Source organism: Tilletiaria anomala (genome assembly GCF_000711695.1).
Source record: "Tilletiaria anomala UBC 951 chromosome Unknown K437scaffold_33, whole genome shotgun sequence".
Classification (NCBI taxonomy): Eukaryota; Fungi; Basidiomycota; class Exobasidiomycetes; order Georgefischeriales; family Tilletiariaceae; genus Tilletiaria; species Tilletiaria anomala.
Window position 1 is genome coordinate 53,989 of NW_013546989.1, and position 17,275 is coordinate 71,263.

The following is a 17,275-nucleotide window of genomic DNA, read 5'->3' on the forward strand; positions in this document are numbered from 1 at the left end:
CATAAGTTCTGGGCGCAGCACTCGTTGCTGCTAGAGCCATTATTGCCAAGTGCTAGGAGCCAGGCTGTGTCCTTACCACACCACACACAGGACACGATGCTTGCACCGCTGTCTGAGCCTAGCATCAGAGTGTTCCGGAAAATCGCAGTGTAGCATATGATTGCCCGTTGGCAGCAAGCAGTCGTTTTGTGGACATTAATATATCGCTGCTGAAACGCAGGATAGGACATAGAGAAGGGTTACGTATGCCCTACACGAGCATGCCCTGGTATTATAAAGCAATACACACGCAAGTGGCGCTCGTGATCCAAATAATCTGAGGACATTTTGAGAATATGACACTACAGATAGTTCAAGGCATGAGAAGCGCTCATGGCAGGAAGCTCCGTGCCTGCGCATTTGTCCTTTGCATCTGCTTGAGTTCTGCGCGTGTGAATTGCGGACTGGAGCTGGCAAGGATGACGCTGCTGAGACTGGAGACGGAGCCGACACCGCCACGATGCGTGGGAGAACTTCCCCCCGAGGCGGAGCTCGCGCCGCTGGCACTTCCGCTTCCGCTTCCATCTGCACTGGCGCTCAAGTTGTCGCTGCCCGGCCGACCATAATAGGCACCTTTGTCTGCCTCACTCCTTGCGCGGTGCGATCTGCCATGACCAGGAATCGGCCGGGCGGAGGATGAGGTCGGAGACGCATCGAGCGTGGCCAATCGTGCTGAACGCGGACTAGAGAGGGCAGAGTGGTGGCCATGACCGTACGCTTCGGCTTTGCGATGATAGTCCGCACTGGGTGCCTGCTTGCGCCATGATTTGCGGCGTCCTATCGCTGCTCCAGGCTGAGGAGCTTGAGCAGCATCAAGGCCTTCATCATCCGAATCGTCATCGTCGTCGACAACCCCCTCTCCATCAGAAGACTCGTCATCACCTTCATCATCCTGCCCTTCAGCAGTGTCCAAGTCCGCGTATGACGGGCTCGTTGCCGCAGTCGTCGTGGAACGCGAGCGCATCAAGTTGGTGCTATTGCGCTGCCGATCACTGCCACTTGTACTCCCGCCCAGCCCAGTCGATCCAGCGTTAGCGCTGCTGGCGGCCGGAGAGGCGCCTCGAGTACGCTGGCGCACGTGCTCAGCGTACCTGCCAATGGAAGGATCCTCATCCCATGCATTGGCGAACATGATGTTGGCAGGCAAACCGCGATGGAAGCCTAGCGCCCCGGTCGGCGGCGAACTGGCGGGCAGTTGCTGCTGTTGCTGCGGCTGAGAGCCAGATGGCGCGACTGAACTATTCGACGCGGAAGACCAGGACGAGAAGTGCGGCTCGTCGGGGAAGACGCGCGACGGAGCATGGCTCGCATGACCCGCTTCCTCCCATGGAAAAACAGGTTTGACGCGCGTCGGGTCCGGCCGATCGTTGCCAAGATGCTGGAACAAGCCTTGACGCTGCAACAGATCTGGGATGCGCTCATCAGCCACTCGACGCGTCGGGAAGAAATCATCTTTGCTTGTCGCTGATCCGCCCGAAGAAGATTGGGTATGTGAGCGAGAGTGCGGCTCATCCCAGACATTGGAGTAGTATGCGTCGGGAGGGTGACGCATCTGATAAGACTCTTCGCCAGACGTGGCCGGCGGCGGCGCCAGCGCCGGGTTCCACGTGGACTGAGGCGGAGACCATAACGGCGGCGTGGCATCGTCTTGCACCTCGTTCGGAGACTGCTGCTTTCGCTCCATCTCACTCTCCACACGCCCTGTAGCCAAAGCGCGCTCCTGCTCCGGCGTGAGACAGCGCTGCATCGCAAAGTCTTGCACCCTCTGCGCCTCTTCGCTGTCCATCGCTCGTTTCTCCTCTTCAATCCACGGCAAAGCCGGCGGCGGAATAAGGCTGAGTCTTCCTTGGACCGGCATGGAGAAGTAAAAGGCTTCGCCCGCAGCTCGCGCAGAATATGCAGCAACATCGTTGCCGAGGTAAATGACGGACATGCCGCCCCATTTTTGCTCCTGTGTCCCTCCTTGCGCAGCTCCTGCAGCGAAGATAGTCTTCAGGTCGTCGAGGCTGCGTGCACCAGCACTAGCTCCATCTCTTGGGCCTTCTCGGTCGCAAGAATCCCGAACACCCAACGAATCCCATACAGCCTCATAGGTAGGAACCACAAAGCGCGTAGCGGTGGTCCTACGCACTGCGCGCTCGACGACTTCTACGCCCTTGTCAGTGTGCATGACATCGTATGTGCTTTCCCAGCTCTCCTTCTCCTGGCCATTATTGGCACCGCCATAGTGCTCTTCGAAGACGTCATGCCATTGCGTTAAAAGCGAGTTGTAGTCGTTCGTAGGGGGCGCTCTCTGTTGCTGTCCATCTGATATCGCCGGCTGCCGCGCTGCAGCACGCACTTGCGACCAGGGTTTGTGCGAACCGATGAAATGTGCAGCTAGAATGGATTTTCCGTAGCGTTGATAGGCAGGCGCATACCTTCGCGAGAACACCACGAATATTGAACAACGAATGTGCAAGAATGTGAGTTCCACTCGAACGGGCAGGATCCCCTGCGCACATGCGATCACTCACGTGTAGCCACCGTTAGGAGTTACGTTGTACTTGAAACTGAGCCTTTTCCACCCAGGCCCGCTCCACCCATCTAGGCCATTCGTCCAACTCCCCCACTCGCGCCGAGCACCTGCCTCTTCCCCATTACATGTGCTGTTGCTGTTGCTTCCATCTAGCGCCTCCCCGAAGAAATCGTTGAGCAAGCCCTGATCCGCACCGTCCCAGCTGCCGTTGTCGACGGCAAAGTCTATGAGCGCAGCGAACGTATCGAGGCTCGGCTGCAGAGCCAGCAGGCCGCTATTAAAGGCATCAGGCCAGCCAATATCAGGTGCGGCAGCTAAGATTGGTGCGCAACGGCTCGAACTTGCGGTTCCATTTGAACCAGAGTCAGAGGGGTAAGCTGACGATAATGAGTTCGAGTTCGAGGAAGATAAATCGAAGAAAAGCGCAGAGAGATTGCCAAGAACAAGCATATCGGCATCGAGGTACACCACCCGGCGATACGCAGTCAGCCGCCATAGGTGGAGCTTCGTCAGAGCAGACCCGCGTGATTCGCCAAGATCCGGTCGGCCTACAAAGGGATGCAAGAAGAGCAGGAAGGGCCGTGTCAGAGTATGAACAGTGGGTTGCTCGGTGAATTTGACAGGAAAAGGCACACAAATACGTACCGAGTAGAGCGAGATTCTGCTCTGCCAGCTCCCTCACTCTCCGTTTCGACCTGGCGCTCTCTTCATACTTCCAAGCGTCTGCATCTTTCTCAGTACCCGGCGATCCTCTACTCGCTGATGCGGCAGCCGCTGTGGTCCGTTCCTCTTCGACGCGATCCCGCACGATACCAGCAAAGGAGAGCGGTTCAACGCCAATGACGACGTCAAATGCCTGGCGGAGCGCTTTTATCGTCTGTACGCGCAGCGTGGCGGGTGTGCATAGGCATACCAGGTGGTACGGCTGAGAACGTGGCGGTGGCAATTGCGATTTTGATGACGTTGATGCCAACGTAGCAGGAGCAGAGGCGTCAGGCCATGGATGGTGCTTGCGCAATGAGTGTGCGAGAACGAGAGCGCCGGGAAGGTACGCGTCGGTGGTGAGTAGCGTTACGAACGCATGAGGTGGTATGCTAGTGTTTGAGCTCTTCGCAAAAGCCGATGCAAAAGAGGTGACGGTCATCTTTTTGATTGTACCCTGCCTATTTAATGCAAGCAATTCCGAGGACATGTACTTGAGGTTTCCAGCTTGAAGGAAGGAGCTGATGGATACCTTGGGAAAGACAGCGAAAGGATGTTACGGATGTGCCTTATGGCTGGCTGATGGCGGCTGTGAGACAACGTCTTCTGGAAATTCCGTTCAGATTTGAGCCTTATGCCGCTGCTACTGACTGCTCGGCTGCGCCCTTGATCTTCCCTTGTTGCACTTACCACGTAGACTTACGGCGCTCGAGCCTCTTCGCACGACGCCCTTTTAAGCCGCCGACACTGGCGAATAGCGATGCTGGTGGTGTCGCGATCAAGTAGAAAGATAACGGCAAAGTACATATAAACAGCTCACAGCAATCTAGCTATATACGAATCTGCTGCCTGATCAGCCAAATCTAGAATGTGTCGACCCCAACAGATTTGACGATCTGCGCCAGGGCACTTGATTACCGGAGGTGCATGGTCGTCATGAATGAGCCAGTCTGCCTGTCTCAGGATAATTTGTGTTTAAAACAATCCAAAACTTTTAGCCCTCCACTTTTGTTTGGAAACCCCAGTGTCGCGTTGTGCTGCTCCCCATCGGCATCATTGCCCTCTGCGGTCTGGCAGCATCCCTCACATCTTGCTATTGGCAGTGAACACGCAAGACCATCTTAAGAAGGGCTCCGACCAAATAGGTGTTCAATATTGCCTAATACATGTGAGGTATATGTACATCTTAGCTTGTAAAAAAAAGCTCGTTAAGAGGCTGTTCCAGCAAAATATTAGGTCCTAGGGGGACTCGAACCCCCGTCTCGGGAAATGTGAGACTCATTAAGGAATAATGCGATAATCAAAATCCCACGTGCTAAACCTCTACACTATAGGGCCATCCACTGGCGAACTTTCGCCATTGATATAATGAATTCTCTCTGTTACTCTCTACACGGCATTCATTCCTCCCCATATCCCGCGGACATCAACCCTCATCGCCAGATTTGCCTCTTCGCGGCGTTAAACAAGTTGACCATTGGAGGGGTTCCGGATTCCGCGTTGTGCGTTCTTGCCACCAGTGGACGCCGCTTGGTGATTGTGTATTGAGGACGTGGAACAACACAATGCACCACATTAGGCCACTAGGCGTATTGGACACGATTACAGCTCATCGTGCCGTGTATGTACATCGGATCATTATTGCGCGATCGCTTGTCAGAGCACGCTTCCCGTTCCAACGTCAGAAGCGCAGCAGCCTTCCCTGCATTTTCCCTGCCCGACCGGACCACCCAGAATGAGCACCATCTCCAAAGACGCATCGCAGCTGACGGCGCTCGTTGCTGCCCTGTCCGCGAACGCACGACCCATTGCGCAGCGCAAGCATCCCCGAACACTGTGCCTCTTCGACGTAGACGACACACTGACGCCTGCACGCCAACAAGCCTCGCTGGAGGTGCTGAGCTTGCTCGTCGAGCTCAAATGCGAACACTGCGCCGTTGGCTTCGTAGGCGGCAGCGATCTCGGGAAAATCACAGAGCAGTTAGAGGTGCCTGGTGGACCGGAGGGTGAGCGTCGCGGACAGAAAGCGCCATTGGGGCTCGTTCGGATGCTGATCAGTGCACTGCGAATTTCTCCGCTCTCCCCCTCCCTTGTGGCTGCGTAGTACGGAGTCTGTTTGACTATGGCTTCGCCGAAAACGGACTCACTGCATTCGCCCACGGTAAAGATCTACCGCCTCAAAGTTTCATCCGCTGGATCGGAGAAGACAAGTATCAGAAACTGGCCAAATTCTGCCTGAGATACATCTCAGAGCTCGATATCCCCATCATGAGGTCAGGGTTTTCCTTGGTTTTCGATGGGCAGTGCTTACCATTGTGGCTGACCGTGCGCCTTCACTTTGCACCTTGCAGAGGAACCTTCATCGAGTTCCGAAATGGAATGATCAACGTCAGCCCAATCGGGCGTAATGCCACGTGAGCGAATGAACCCGAGGAGAGCGCGCATCGTTCATCTGATCGCAAGCTAACCAAAACGCTATTACGCCCATCATATGGGTCCAGCATCGCCGAGCGCCATGCATTCCAGGAGTACGACAAGCAAGCGGGTGTGCGGAGCAAATTTGTTACCGCGCTCCAGCGCGAATTTGGAGACTGGGGGTTGCGCTTCAGCGTCGGCGGGCAGATCAGCTTTGACGTTTTCCCGCAAGGCTGGGACAAGACGTATGCTCTGCGCCGCTTAACGGAAGAGACGCAGGCCAAAGGAGCGAACGCGGCTGCTTCGGCAGGGAAGGCGAGCGTGGACGACAGCGTGCCTGGCTGGGACGAAGTGCATTTCTTTGGCGACAAGGCGTTCGAGGTGAGCAGCGCTGCTCACGGGCGATGAGCAGCTTTCCATGCGCATACATTTTGCTGATCGCTCCCTCGCTCACGCTCGCACGCAGGGTGGGAACGACTTTGAGATCTACTCGGACAAGCGGACGATTGGACACCGCGTAACCAGCCCTGTAGACACGATGCGACAGGTGAAGGAGATCTTTAGCTTATGATAAGGGAACAGACACCTTCGTACACACAACCACGCTCTGGCGCGCCCATCCTTTGCAAGTGATTTTAGAAACTGGCATCGGGAGCACATATACACCCCGCGGAGCTCGGAAGAAATCTGATCGTGCGGCCCTGCTGGACACGGCGGCATGTAGAGATGAATGCTGGATATACAGTGAGAAGAACAAGTGGATGCGGATCCTGTGCATGTATTCTATTATGGTGAAACTGCTTGCAGATAAATCAAACCGCTGGCCTTTGCCCGTCCAGGAGTAGGCGACGGGCGGATCCGGCTGGGAGATGCGAGTGAGCAATATAAGCTGGTGGGTAGCGAGGGCGGACGCGGGCGCCTCTGCGTCTTTGCATCAAGGAGCGGGGCTGTTGTCGAGTTTGTCCCGATCCTCAAAGAGGAAGTTGGATCCGAGCTCAGACCCGTACACCTCCTTGACTTGGTGCCCGGCGCCGCTGACGAGCGCAAACTTGTGCGCAACTTTTGTGCCCTTGAAGGGCGACGCGGCGCGCTCGGTGCTGGCGCTAATGTTGCGCGAATGCGCACTGCGCTGCGCCGTGTCCTTGTCGAGCGCGGGGAAGTCGCCGAAGAAGTGCGCGACCTCGGCGTTGGCGCGTGAGTCGCCGAGTAGGTTGATGTACTTCCAGTACGCCTGGTTGCGCTTGGTGCGCTCCGGCCCGCCAAGAGCCTGCGCCATGCAGGATTGGTCGCCGTTCCTATGGGATCAACCAGCGACATTTTGGAGGAGGAGAGGAATATGAGTGGCACTGCTGGTATGGAAAGGCGACGAGGAAAGCAGGCAGAACTCACGGCTTGACGTCGTCCTCGCCCACAACGTAGCGGACGTCTCGCTTGGCATAGCGCTTGAACAGCTTGACCGGAGAGCCACCCTCGGGGAGTGGGTAGGTGCGACTGAGGCTGTAGTCGCGCAGTGCGTAGCGCCACGAGTTCCAGCCTTTGCACGATTCGCGGTCAAAGGGCACTGGGCGGTCTTGTGTAAAGTAGACGTGGGACGACGGGTCACTGATCACCATACGCAGCGAGATGCCCGCCTTGTCCGCCGGCTGCGTGTGGCCGACGACCGCGTAGCGCGCGAGCAGCTGACCACCGGCGCCGTGCCCAGCAAGTGTGATGTACCTTGGTCAGGGCGTTGCGGTAAAGCAACCACAACAGTCAGCAAGAGGATGTACGAGGAACACAAGAACAGGCGCCCGTCCCCCGCGCTCACTTCATCTTGGGAAATTTTTTGCGATCGCTGAACAGCTCGACAAAGTAATCGAGTACGGTGAAAGAGCTGATCGTCGCGCCGAGCGGGTGGGAACTGGCGTCGCCGGTCTGCCAGCCGTTGGAGTTGCCCCACGCGAGCGAGCTGTCGTTGTATGCTTGGGCGTCGTGGATGGAGAAGAAGAGCGGCGCGACACGGACGGTGTTGGAACGCGCGCTGCCGATGCCGACATGGTCGCTCCAGATCTTGTTGAACACGCTCCAGTAGTGGCCCGCGTTGCGCCGCTTGCCGTGCACGACGATCAGCGCCGCCTCGGCGTCCGCCTCGGCATGCGGCGTCTTGCTGTACCATGTGAAGACATCGCCGCCGCGAAGGCTGTGCGGCGACGTGACATGGAAGTTGCGCGCGTATGCGCCTGCGGGACGGTCGCCGACGGTGGTGAGGTCCTTGGACTTGTGCTTCTTCTGCGACAGGGCAGCGGGTAGCGGCAGGGGCAGAAAGGCGGCCGATGCGTCGTTGCGCTCGCGCGTGCCTCCCAGCAGCGGGTGCCGCCGTGACGGCCGCAGAAAAGCCCGGTCGGACCTCCTCGAGAGCGAGGCGAGGGCGAGCGATGCAATGTAGGCAACGACGACGAGCGCAGCGAGACTCGCTCGCAAACAGCGAACGGCGGGCATGGTCGTCCCGAGTCGAATGAGAGGAAGCTCCTTCTCGCTCTCGAGGCTGATCAGCGTACGCTGGCGCCTGTTCGACGAGAGAGCCAGCCGTGACCGAGGTTGCGAAAGGTGTCCATGGGACGAGCAAGTGGTCAGGTAGTAAACGTTTCAGGGGCGATCCAGTATGGATATCTCGAGATACAATCCGAGAGGTGTGTCTCATCACAAACGAGCGATGTAGGATGACGACGAGGCAAATCAGCGCCAATTCCCCCCGGATCTTCCATTCCAACCAGAATCTTGGCAAACGCCCGCACACCACTCGACTGCTGCTGCCCCCGGCCACGGGCTCTGGCACGGGCCGAAATTTGGCACTGTGAAAGTGCCGCCATCCCGTGGCGATCGAACAGATTCCTCTGGAATCTGAGCAAGCCACATCCAACATCACCCTCCCCCCGCACCCACACACAGTCGGCCCAGGCAAGATAGACGAACAGGCAGTCACGTTGATCGACACTCACCCGCATACTGGCCTATGGTCCAGACCGAGTGCTGGCTGGCAGAAAGCTGTATGTGCCCCAACAACGAGGTTGTGGAGACCAGAAAAGCACTCTGGGGCACACAGCGCAATAGATAGGAAGCCGCGGTGCCCTTGCACTGCTTTGAACGAAAAGAGGCAGAGGCAGAGAAGGTGGCTGTGAGACGTGTGAAGCAGCGAACAGCGCAGAACATGAATATGTCATCATCAAGCCTTTGGCCAGAGAGACAGGCGATTGACGGCGAAAACAGATTAGCCGCCTTGCTTAACAGCCTTGCCCTTCTCGACGTTGTCCGCATCCCTCACCAACTTGCCCACGGTAATCTTCGCCGATCCCTCGACCTTTGCTTTCAAAGTCGCTCCAGCGTCGCTCGCCGCGGCTACCTGGCCCGCGGCCGCGTCTCCGTCTGGATGCAGTGGCTGCTTCGCGCCGCCGCCGCTATCGCGAGGAGTCAAAATAAGCAGCAGGTCATTGTGGTAGTCCTCTGAGACGTTGATCCGGCGATCGGCGCGTCCTGCAGGCTGGCACTGCGCTACACATCGCTACCCTGCCCCGAGAGCGTCGTGCCGTAGCCTGTGTGTGTGGGGATCGTGTGCTCCGTCCGGATCTCCTGCGGCGACTTGTTCAGGCGCCATTTGTCCGCCGCTGTGATGATGTCGGTCAGCGTGATAGTGCGCTCGCACCCGAGAGGCGAGGCACCTCACTCATGACCGGCATCCCGACTCTGCTGTTACTGGCGTGCCCACAAATCACCACTTTATTGCCGCTCGATTCTGTTCTCGCCATCCGACGGCGCAGGCGCCACGGTGTCACTGGCAGCATTCTCGCCCGCAGCCTTCCCACAATTGCTCCCCCATCACCACCATCGATCAAGAGCGCGCTCGCATTACTGAGCATCTGGCCCACGCCGAGGTCCGGCGCATGCACTTAGGCGCGCTGCCCTGCTTTGGACGCAATTCCGAGAACTGGCTCACCGTCGACTGTGCTTGCTCCAGCATCCCTTATGCACCACCACCCGCGCAGCCTTCCTTGCCGCTGCCCTGAGCTGCTGCGCTCTCCGACTTGACCATACTGCTGTTGTTTGATGGTTGAAGATAAAAGTTTGCTCTGTTGTATCTACTCTTTGAGATGGACAGTGTCAAATCGAGCTACATACGTGAAATCACCGGCAGATATGTGAGAGACGGGAGGGAAAGTGGAGGAGACGGGTTGAAAAGCAAGACAGCCACTGCGAGTGTAAATGTAGCAGATTGGGTCCTTTTGAATACTTTATAGACGCCTCTCATGATTCTATGCCCATCGGTGTCATTTTGCGGCTGTTCTCGAGGAGTCATCATATGCAGTGCGACAGACGAAGCTGTGCCAGGCGGTGCAGCGGAGGGCAAACATGGCACGTCGTTGCTCTCTTAAGCATTCACGGTACTTTGCAGTCAGCACAGAGAAGCCTCCCCACCACCTGCAGGCAGAGAGCAATATATATGGGTTGCCAGCCCGGCCAGCATATGCATCCTGCCAAGCGCTAACTAAACGACAGAGATGAGACGGTCCGCGAATTGCGCTCTCTTCCCAACACCTCGGCCTTTCTGATGCGGGAGGAGATTGGGGAGAAATCAAAAGGATGCATGAGTTGCACCGATGACAAGCAGTCCTCCCTTCCGTCGCCGTTCTTTATTTTTGTGTTCCTATACTCGAATATTGTCAGAAGTTCTTTAAAAAAAGAAATCGCTTGAAAGAATCAGAAGGGCTACTAGCGGCAGCGTCAAAACTGACGAAGACACCGCATGGTCCCATGACCGATGCTGTAACACCCGCGCCAAGTCTACCGTCTAATCTGTACATGCGGCCATCGCGCTGCGCAGCGAATGGGTAGCCGGCGGGCCGTATATGTCTCATCTCGGATGGGAGATGCGGCACCGCGATGAGAGACCTGGCAGAGGCGCTGGCACACGCTCGTCTGCTGACCGGGGAGCGGGACGGAAGGACAGATGTAGGCGAGCCAGTCGATGATTGCGACGAGCTTTCCGTAGCCCCTACCAGAAAAGCGGGAAAGAAAAAGGCACCGAGCAAGAAATCCCTCCTCGAGAAAGCTCAACAACGTGAGTGGTCGCCGAAAGCGCGTGGCACGGTGCGGAGATGATCATGCTCAATTCAAGCGGCTCACTGCTCGACAGATGGTCTGCAACGGCTGCAACTGCGCCTTAAAGCTTACCAGAAGGCGTCAGGATGGGATCCAGGCTCGTCTACGGCAACACTCGCCAACACGCTCTGTGCCCCCGAAAGCGCTCAGTACTCGACTGCCAGCGCCTCTTTGCACGCCCTGCAGGAGATCCATCTCGCCTTGCTCGATGCTCCTTCTTCCTCGCGGCTCCCCCCGTCGCGGGCAACGTCGAGCTGCGCGCGTCATGAGTCCACCACCCGTGCCGCTCCGCACTTGAGCGTACGAGATCACGCGACCATCGGCACGCTGCTGAGCATCTTCAATACCTGGTGCATGGACTTGTTGACGGCTAGATACGATGCTGCGCACCACCAGCTAGTACGTGCGCAAGGTGGGATCACCTCGGTTGCACAGACCTCCGAGCTGCGGAATAGGCTGAACGAGGTCGGAGGTGCAGATGATCCAGATACTATCAGTCTCCGTGCGCAGGCGGAGATTAAACTAGCACACGTGTCGGGGCTCGTGGTCCTGGTCAAAATACAGGAGTTGCTTGAAATGAGAAGGCGCAGCCTAGTCTCCCCCGGTGGTGCACTGCCCCCGGACAAGAGCAATGACGGAACATCGACTGACGGCACGGACACCCCAGAACGTCCTGCTAAGGAGGAAAAGGCGACCAAGAAGTCGTCCGGGGCGCGGGCGATGGTCTTCTTTATGCCATCAACCTATATCGCGACCACGCTTCTCAATACTTGCGCTGGTCACATCCTCAAGCTTTCCTTTCGACTCGCTTACGGTATTCGCATGCCTGAAGAGCCCTCGACTGACAAAGTCGACTGGCACGGTCTTCCAATGAGCGTAATTCAAGCGATTCTGCAGACTATCACCACCATCGCGTGCTTCTCCGCTTTGTCCGTCGTGACTTCTAGGAAGAGTACGATAGACAGCACCAGCAAGATCTCGAAGGAGCTCAGTGCTTTCAATGAGATCTCTGAGGCCAGACCGGTCCCAGCTCCTCCGACGCCCGGCTTTGTGTCCGCGCAGGCTACGCGCTTTCTTGCGGCGCAGCTGCTGCGCAAAGACGGCATCCAATCTATGCTGATCGTCATGCTCAAAGGAAACCCCAACAAGGTCTCACTGAGCGCAGAGGGCGATGTAGACTACGCCCCGTCTCAAGCGAAGCTCAATCGCATCTTGGGGCTTCTGCTCTCCCCGCCGAAAGGTGTGGGGATGGACGCATATGCAGATGTCGTCGTTCCGCAGCTCCTCAACATCATCATGTTGTTCTCACCCCTCGACTCTGTATCAAAGCATTCGCCACTCTCGTCCATTCACGGAACAACGGCGACAATGGCGCTAGCAGCCATCGTGGAAGTTGAGCCTGCGGCAGTCAGGCAGCTCATCGCGAGGCGACTTTGCTTCCCTCTCGTGCCGCTCTCACCTGATGCCAACACCATGCCCTTCGGACAAGGCACGGCCGACGATGGCGAAGGCGACGAGCTGCTGGTACCCTTCGATTCTTTATGCACTGCCGTCGGCCTGCTTCTCGCCATTGGCACGCTCGCCGATCCGAACCCCGACTTTCTCCACGTGACGATCGAGCCATACGTCGTGCCTCTGCTCAGCTTGATCGGATTTCTCAGGGAAAAGAACCGACCGAAAATCGTGCCGCATGGAGACATGCTCGATGCTCTTGAGCGCTCAGCGTCGGCTGTCCTGCGCACATGGGGTCGCATGGCCAGCAGCAACGAGCTGGTCGAGAAGCTCGGCTTTGGCCCTCGTGGCCTGTTGCGGGACAACTTGTTCGATGTCAGCCTGCGCGGCGTGCGAGGCAGGTGGCGCTGGCGATGGGACGAGCAGGCACAGCCATGTGTTACTGTCCGTGAGGATGATGACATCCACAGCGACATTCGTCACCTTGTGCAATCGCTGGAAAACTTCTCGATCTGCCCTTCACCAGACGGCCCAGATATTAACCCTAGTAAAGCTGACTCCGTCGACATCTCCAATGGCTTCAATGCAGAGCTGGTCGCGATGGATGCCCTATTGAGCTACTTGGACAACCACGATGCGAGACTCGAGCTCGTGGCTCAGATTCTTGATGAGTATGTACAATTGGAGCGTATGGCCACCGAGCGGACGCCTGCAGAACTCATGAGGTGCGTCCATGGCATTAAAAAACACTCGAAGCATCAAATTGATGGTTTATGTGAACCTTCCAGGAGCTTCTCGCTGCTCTGGGCTGCCATCAAATACCTTCAGAATGCCGACAACGATCTACTGACCCTGTATCCGGAGAAGCTTCTCGCCTTCATCGACCATGCCATCGACGCCGGTGAGGAGGAAACTTTTGGCGGAGAGACAATGGTCCATAGTGTTCCCTTCCGAGCCAGAGCGAGAGGGAAAGACGATGAGGACAGTCGCGATGCAATGCGGCAAGCAGCTGAGATTCTCAAGGGTGGCATGCGCCCGACTGCAGTAAGCCTGCTAGCAAACTTGTTGATGAGTGAGTATCAAGGTCATGGAAGAGAGGGTGATTACAAGCTAATTCGATCGTCTCAACCAGAAAATGAAACCATCACCACAACAAACACTCCTTTACTCCGTTCAATAGCCCACAAGGTCGAGAAACTTGCGAATGGCGAAGATGAAGTCTATCGCAAGCCTTATTCGACACTTCTGCTCTTCCTCGAGGCGAGAGCAAAGTTGGTTGCTGAAAGGGGTCTGACGTCCGCGCCGATGCGAAAACTCGAAATGTCGCCGGAAGAACGAGCTGAAGATCAGTACAAGGAAGCGCTGCAGCTCCTGCAGGACCCCGTCGTTCCTGTCCGGGCGCATGGCATTGTGCTCCTGAAAGAGCTGGTCGCGACCCTCGAGGTCGGCCGCAAGGCGGACAATGACAAGCTCAAGCTTGATCCGAAAAGGCTACCAGCGATCCTCAGCCTCATGCTGCACGCCGTAAGAGATGATGACTCGTACGTTTACCTGAATGCCGTCAAGGGCCTTGCGCAGTTTGGCCTTTTGAACGACACAACGATGCTGCAACGCCTGGTAAAGCTCTACACCACAGGCCAAGATGACGCGTCTGCAGCAGAGCCCTTCACTGCTAGCACCGTCGACAAAAGGCTCCGCATCGGCGAGGCTCTGCAACAGATCATCCAGCAGCTGGGCGAGGCGCTTGCTCCAAAGCGTGAGTTTTGCGTGTACAATTGGAATGCGGACTACGACATGCGAGATCTGACATGGTGAATATGCGTTCGATTGCATGCAGTCGCTTCCGTCGTTCCGCCATTGATGGCCTTCTTGCGCGACGCCCAAGTGCCGGTGCCCCTGCGCGTCTCTGCCATCTCACTACTGGGCACGGCAGTGGAGGCAACATCTGCGGCCATGGCCGCAGCAGGCTATGGCAACCAGCTCGCTTCGACTGTCCTTGATCTACTGGAAGTCGAGGCTTCATCATCCGTATCGAGCGACGAATCGGACAAGGAGATCACCTTACTGGATGATGCCCTTTCGCGCGACAGCAGGCTTCCGGAGCTCCGGCGGGCTGCATTGCTGCTTCTGGCTTTCCTCATTGCTGGCTCTGGCCACCAGCTTTCAACACTCCGCGAAATCCGCGCGAATGATGCGGAAATCACCATCTCGAGCCAGCCGGAGACTCTCCAAGCATTGCGCTTGCCCAATGGCAGCATTTTGCCGTCCATCTCGTCGGTTGAGGTTGGCAAGCCTCGAATCTCGATGATGGACAGCTCCTTGCCAGCCATCCTGCTTGACCAAAGCTTGTTACCGCGCATCAAGACGGTGTGTGCGTACGTTCAGCAAATCGAGGTTGATACAGTATCGCGAACCCAGGCAGGAGAATGCGTGGAAGAGGTGCAAGCACTCGAACTGGAATTTGTCCATGCTGGTGTGCTCCCTCAGGCGAGCAGATAGTGTGCTCTAACCCCAACTCATGAAATCGTGAGCTTTCATGCATAATCAAACAACGGACTCTTCATTCCGCATTTCGAAGCAAGCTGGAATTCAAAGCTTGCTATCTCGTAACGAGGACTCATTCACAGCGTCTTCCGAAGCGTCTACAGCTCTGGAATCGACATTGCTGTCGCGGCCTTCACCCAGCGTCTCGCTCTCATCGATAGGCTGTGGCAGCATGCTGAAGCGTGGCCGGACTCGGCGCTTGCGCGTAGCCAATGGTCCAGTGAAGGCGGAGAGGATCAGCTCGTCCGTACTAGGCTGCCCTAGCGCCAGACGGACGTAGTCTGGCTCTTGGTCGTACGCGAGCATGGCAGCGTGGATGAGAATGTCGCTGCAAGTAAGCGAGAGAGAAGTGAATAATCAGCATCAGGCAAGTACGTGGAAATATGCACAATGAGAGACTCACCTCGTGAGACCCATGACTGGATTACGTGTGTCCCAAAATGTATGCCTGCGGTATCGTCGGCCGAGCCAAAGTGCGTCTCTACAAGTATGCCAGTCCGATATCCCGCTCGCCATGGTGCTTGGCATTCGAGCGAGGTCCTCATTTGACGGTTTGGGTGGGAGGCGCAAATATGCGCGCATCGAGGGTGTTGGATTGTGCTGCAAGAAGCAGGCTAAGGGGAGGGAGAAGACGGAGGAGACTTCCTGTGGATTGAGACGCGGCTGTGGAATGCGCAAGGAGGAAGACGGTTGGATCAGAGCGTGAAGTCGCAACGCTTCCGAATTGCAAAAAATAAACAGTACGCACCTGTATTGTCGGATCTGTGATCAAGACAACCACCGGCGTCACGACTAGCTCATTAGCAGACAAGAATGACCGTAACTCGCAGAGTTTTTGGACGCGAGATGTGTCTATTGGGAGCCCGCACTCTTCCCATGCCTCCCTTCTCTGCGACCAAAAGGGCGGGTGCAGTCATCCGTTTATTAAATGCCCTTCTCAGCTCGTGAAGACATATAGCGAACGGAGTATGCTCACCGCAGTCGCTTCTAAGCTTGGGTCATTCGCTTCAAATCTCCCGCCGGGTAAGGCAGTGTCGCCGGCATGGCTGCGCATACCTGTTGCACGCTGGCTTAGGATGATGTATATGTCTCCGTTCCTGCCTTGAAACAAGCCCATGAGCACCGCAGCGCGCCGATACGCGGGCACAGCATCGGGGCACGGTTCAGGCGGAGGGATGTGCGAGGATAGACGGGAGATGGCGGAGAGCGAAACGGGTGTCCATGGTGCTCGCTCCACTGGCCCAATCGTCGGGAGCGGTCGACGATGGCGATTCGTGGAGAGGGGATTGCGGAAGACCATGTTCAGAACTCTCCGCGACGTTCCACCTGGCAGATCCCTCGTCCATTGACGGCGGAGCGAATGAAGCAAGAACGCATCTACGGACGTCAACCTGCAGCATCAGCCGGCGTTGCGTCTCCTCGCTAGATGACTAGGCCCCCAGGCCCTATGGACGGAGCTCAGCGAGAGGCACCGCAATGCCACATATTCGGTGCAATCACCTTGTCGCGACCGCATTGGAATTTCACGAGTTAAGTGTTCAGCAAGATCCTTTATATGCTGTATCAACACAGCAAATCATCCAGCTCGAGATTCCCTCGCCTATTCCCCGCATAACTAACCTTCGACGGTCGGCTTCCTTACCCTTGGGCAAGCCGCGCATTTCGAACTTGGGGAAAGAGTCAGACGAAGCTATGTCGCTGAACAGCGCAGACTCGACGAAAGCTCAATATGGGACCCCGACCACGACGGGCGACAGTAACAATGTCTATGCCTCTTCCATGCGCGCATCATTGCAAAAGGCAAACTTAGACGCACATTCTCCGTATTGCGCATATGCGCTCTCATCTCTTTGTACGTCTTTAAACGTGAGATGAAATGTCGCAGGTTGAACCGCAGATTGACGGCACTTCAACCTCGCCCATCCTGCACGAGAAGTCGCCTTGTGCGCCCCTTTCTCTTTTGCCAGTGCAGCTTCTTCACAGATAGCGCGAACACATGGCTCATATCCTACGGCTTCGACATCATCAGCGACAGCAACACGCCAAGCTGTGTCTGAAATTTCCCAAGCCGTCTCCTCCGCCGCCGCTTCCTCTTCATCCTCCCCCCCTTCTACAGCGGCACGCGTAGTAACCTCGCAAGGGGCTCGCGCATGCTTCCATGCCCTACCTCCATTCTGGCAACTAGCCGGCTTCTCTGCCGTTTTTGCCGGAGGCGGATATATGATTTCTGCGGGGGATTCGGTGAACGGCAGTGGGACCGTCACGGCATGGTCGTTGATGTACCTCTTCTTTCATGGGTTTTCTGGTCTGCGCGGAGGAGGGGGTGGTGTCGGCGGAAGGGTGCAGCCGCTAGCGCTGCTTCTGAGTGCCGGGACGCTGACGCTGGGCACCCTGGTACACGGAAGCTACTACTTTGATCGAACCAGTTGGAGGGGCGCCGTGCCCGGTATGGTAGATACTTCGAAACGATGA

The 17,275-nt window shown here is 56.8% G+C and overlaps 7 protein-coding genes and 1 non-coding gene across 8 annotated transcripts; 3 read left to right on the forward strand and 5 right to left on the reverse strand.

Moving 5' to 3' along the window:
• Nucleotides 1-320: 320 nt before the first annotated feature.
• K437DRAFT_256063 (glycosyltransferase family 8 protein) lies at nucleotides 321-4,035 on the reverse strand. The gene is made up of 4 exons (XM_013388201.1): nucleotides 3,950-4,035; nucleotides 3,203-3,865; nucleotides 2,556-3,105; nucleotides 321-2,459 (listed from the first exon to the last, which is right to left on the reverse strand). The coding sequence occupies exons 2-4, from the start codon at nucleotides 3,699-3,701 to the stop codon at nucleotides 371-373; spliced, it is 3,138 nt and encodes a 1,045-aa protein (XP_013243655.1). The 5' UTR covers nucleotides 3,702-3,865; nucleotides 3,950-4,035; the 3' UTR covers nucleotides 321-370.
• A 458-nt stretch (nucleotides 4,036-4,493) lies between these two features.
• On the reverse strand, nucleotides 4,494-4,597 carry K437DRAFT_t25. Its single transcript has one exon. It is a non-coding gene; the product is annotated as a tRNA-Gln (tRNA).
• Nucleotides 4,598-4,858: 261 nt separating this feature from the next.
• K437DRAFT_246307 (phosphomannomutase) lies at nucleotides 4,859-6,468 on the forward strand. Its single transcript, XM_013388202.1, has 5 exons — nucleotides 4,859-5,265; nucleotides 5,364-5,532; nucleotides 5,611-5,673; nucleotides 5,761-6,055; nucleotides 6,141-6,468. The coding sequence occupies exons 1-5, from the start codon at nucleotides 4,995-4,997 to the stop codon at nucleotides 6,243-6,245; spliced, it is 903 nt and encodes a 300-aa protein (XP_013243656.1). The 5' UTR covers nucleotides 4,859-4,994; the 3' UTR covers nucleotides 6,246-6,468.
• Nucleotides 6,280-8,554, reverse strand: K437DRAFT_246309 (uncharacterized protein). Its single transcript, XM_013388203.1, has 3 exons — nucleotides 7,482-8,554; nucleotides 7,064-7,390; nucleotides 6,280-6,969 (listed from the first exon to the last, which is right to left on the reverse strand). Exons 1-3 carry the CDS (start codon nucleotides 8,150-8,152, stop codon nucleotides 6,609-6,611), a joined length of 1,359 nt encoding a protein of 452 aa, XP_013243657.1. The 5' UTR covers nucleotides 8,153-8,554; the 3' UTR covers nucleotides 6,280-6,608.
• Nucleotides 8,555-8,921: 367 nt separating this feature from the next.
• K437DRAFT_268015 (uncharacterized protein) lies at nucleotides 8,922-9,387 on the reverse strand (the record flags this gene model as incomplete). Its single annotated transcript, XM_013388204.1, has 3 exons — nucleotides 8,922-9,154; nucleotides 9,217-9,315; nucleotides 9,375-9,387. 3 exons carry the CDS (start codon nucleotides 9,385-9,387, stop codon nucleotides 8,922-8,924), a joined length of 345 nt encoding a protein of 114 aa, XP_013243658.1.
• Nucleotides 9,388-10,588: 1,201 nt separating this feature from the next.
• On the forward strand, nucleotides 10,589-14,758 carry K437DRAFT_268016 (uncharacterized protein; the record flags this gene model as incomplete). The annotated part of the gene is made up of 5 exons (XM_013388205.1): nucleotides 10,589-10,766; nucleotides 10,842-12,984; nucleotides 13,048-13,331; nucleotides 13,392-14,015; nucleotides 14,097-14,758. 5 exons carry the CDS (start codon nucleotides 10,589-10,591, stop codon nucleotides 14,756-14,758), a joined length of 3,891 nt encoding a protein of 1,296 aa, XP_013243659.1.
• On the reverse strand, nucleotides 14,586-16,310 carry K437DRAFT_256069 (uncharacterized protein). The gene is made up of 4 exons (XM_013388206.1): nucleotides 15,780-16,310; nucleotides 15,552-15,692; nucleotides 15,207-15,466; nucleotides 14,586-15,131 (listed from the first exon to the last, which is right to left on the reverse strand). Exons 1-4 carry the CDS (start codon nucleotides 16,101-16,103, stop codon nucleotides 14,849-14,851), a joined length of 1,008 nt encoding a protein of 335 aa, XP_013243660.1. The 5' UTR covers nucleotides 16,104-16,310; the 3' UTR covers nucleotides 14,586-14,848.
• Nucleotides 16,311-16,495: 185 nt separating this feature from the next.
• K437DRAFT_268018 (uncharacterized protein) lies at nucleotides 16,496-17,275 on the forward strand (the record flags this gene model as incomplete). Its single annotated transcript, XM_013388207.1, has 2 exons — nucleotides 16,496-16,655; nucleotides 16,740-17,275. The coding sequence occupies 2 exons, from the start codon at nucleotides 16,496-16,498 to the stop codon at nucleotides 17,273-17,275; spliced, it is 696 nt and encodes a 231-aa protein (XP_013243661.1).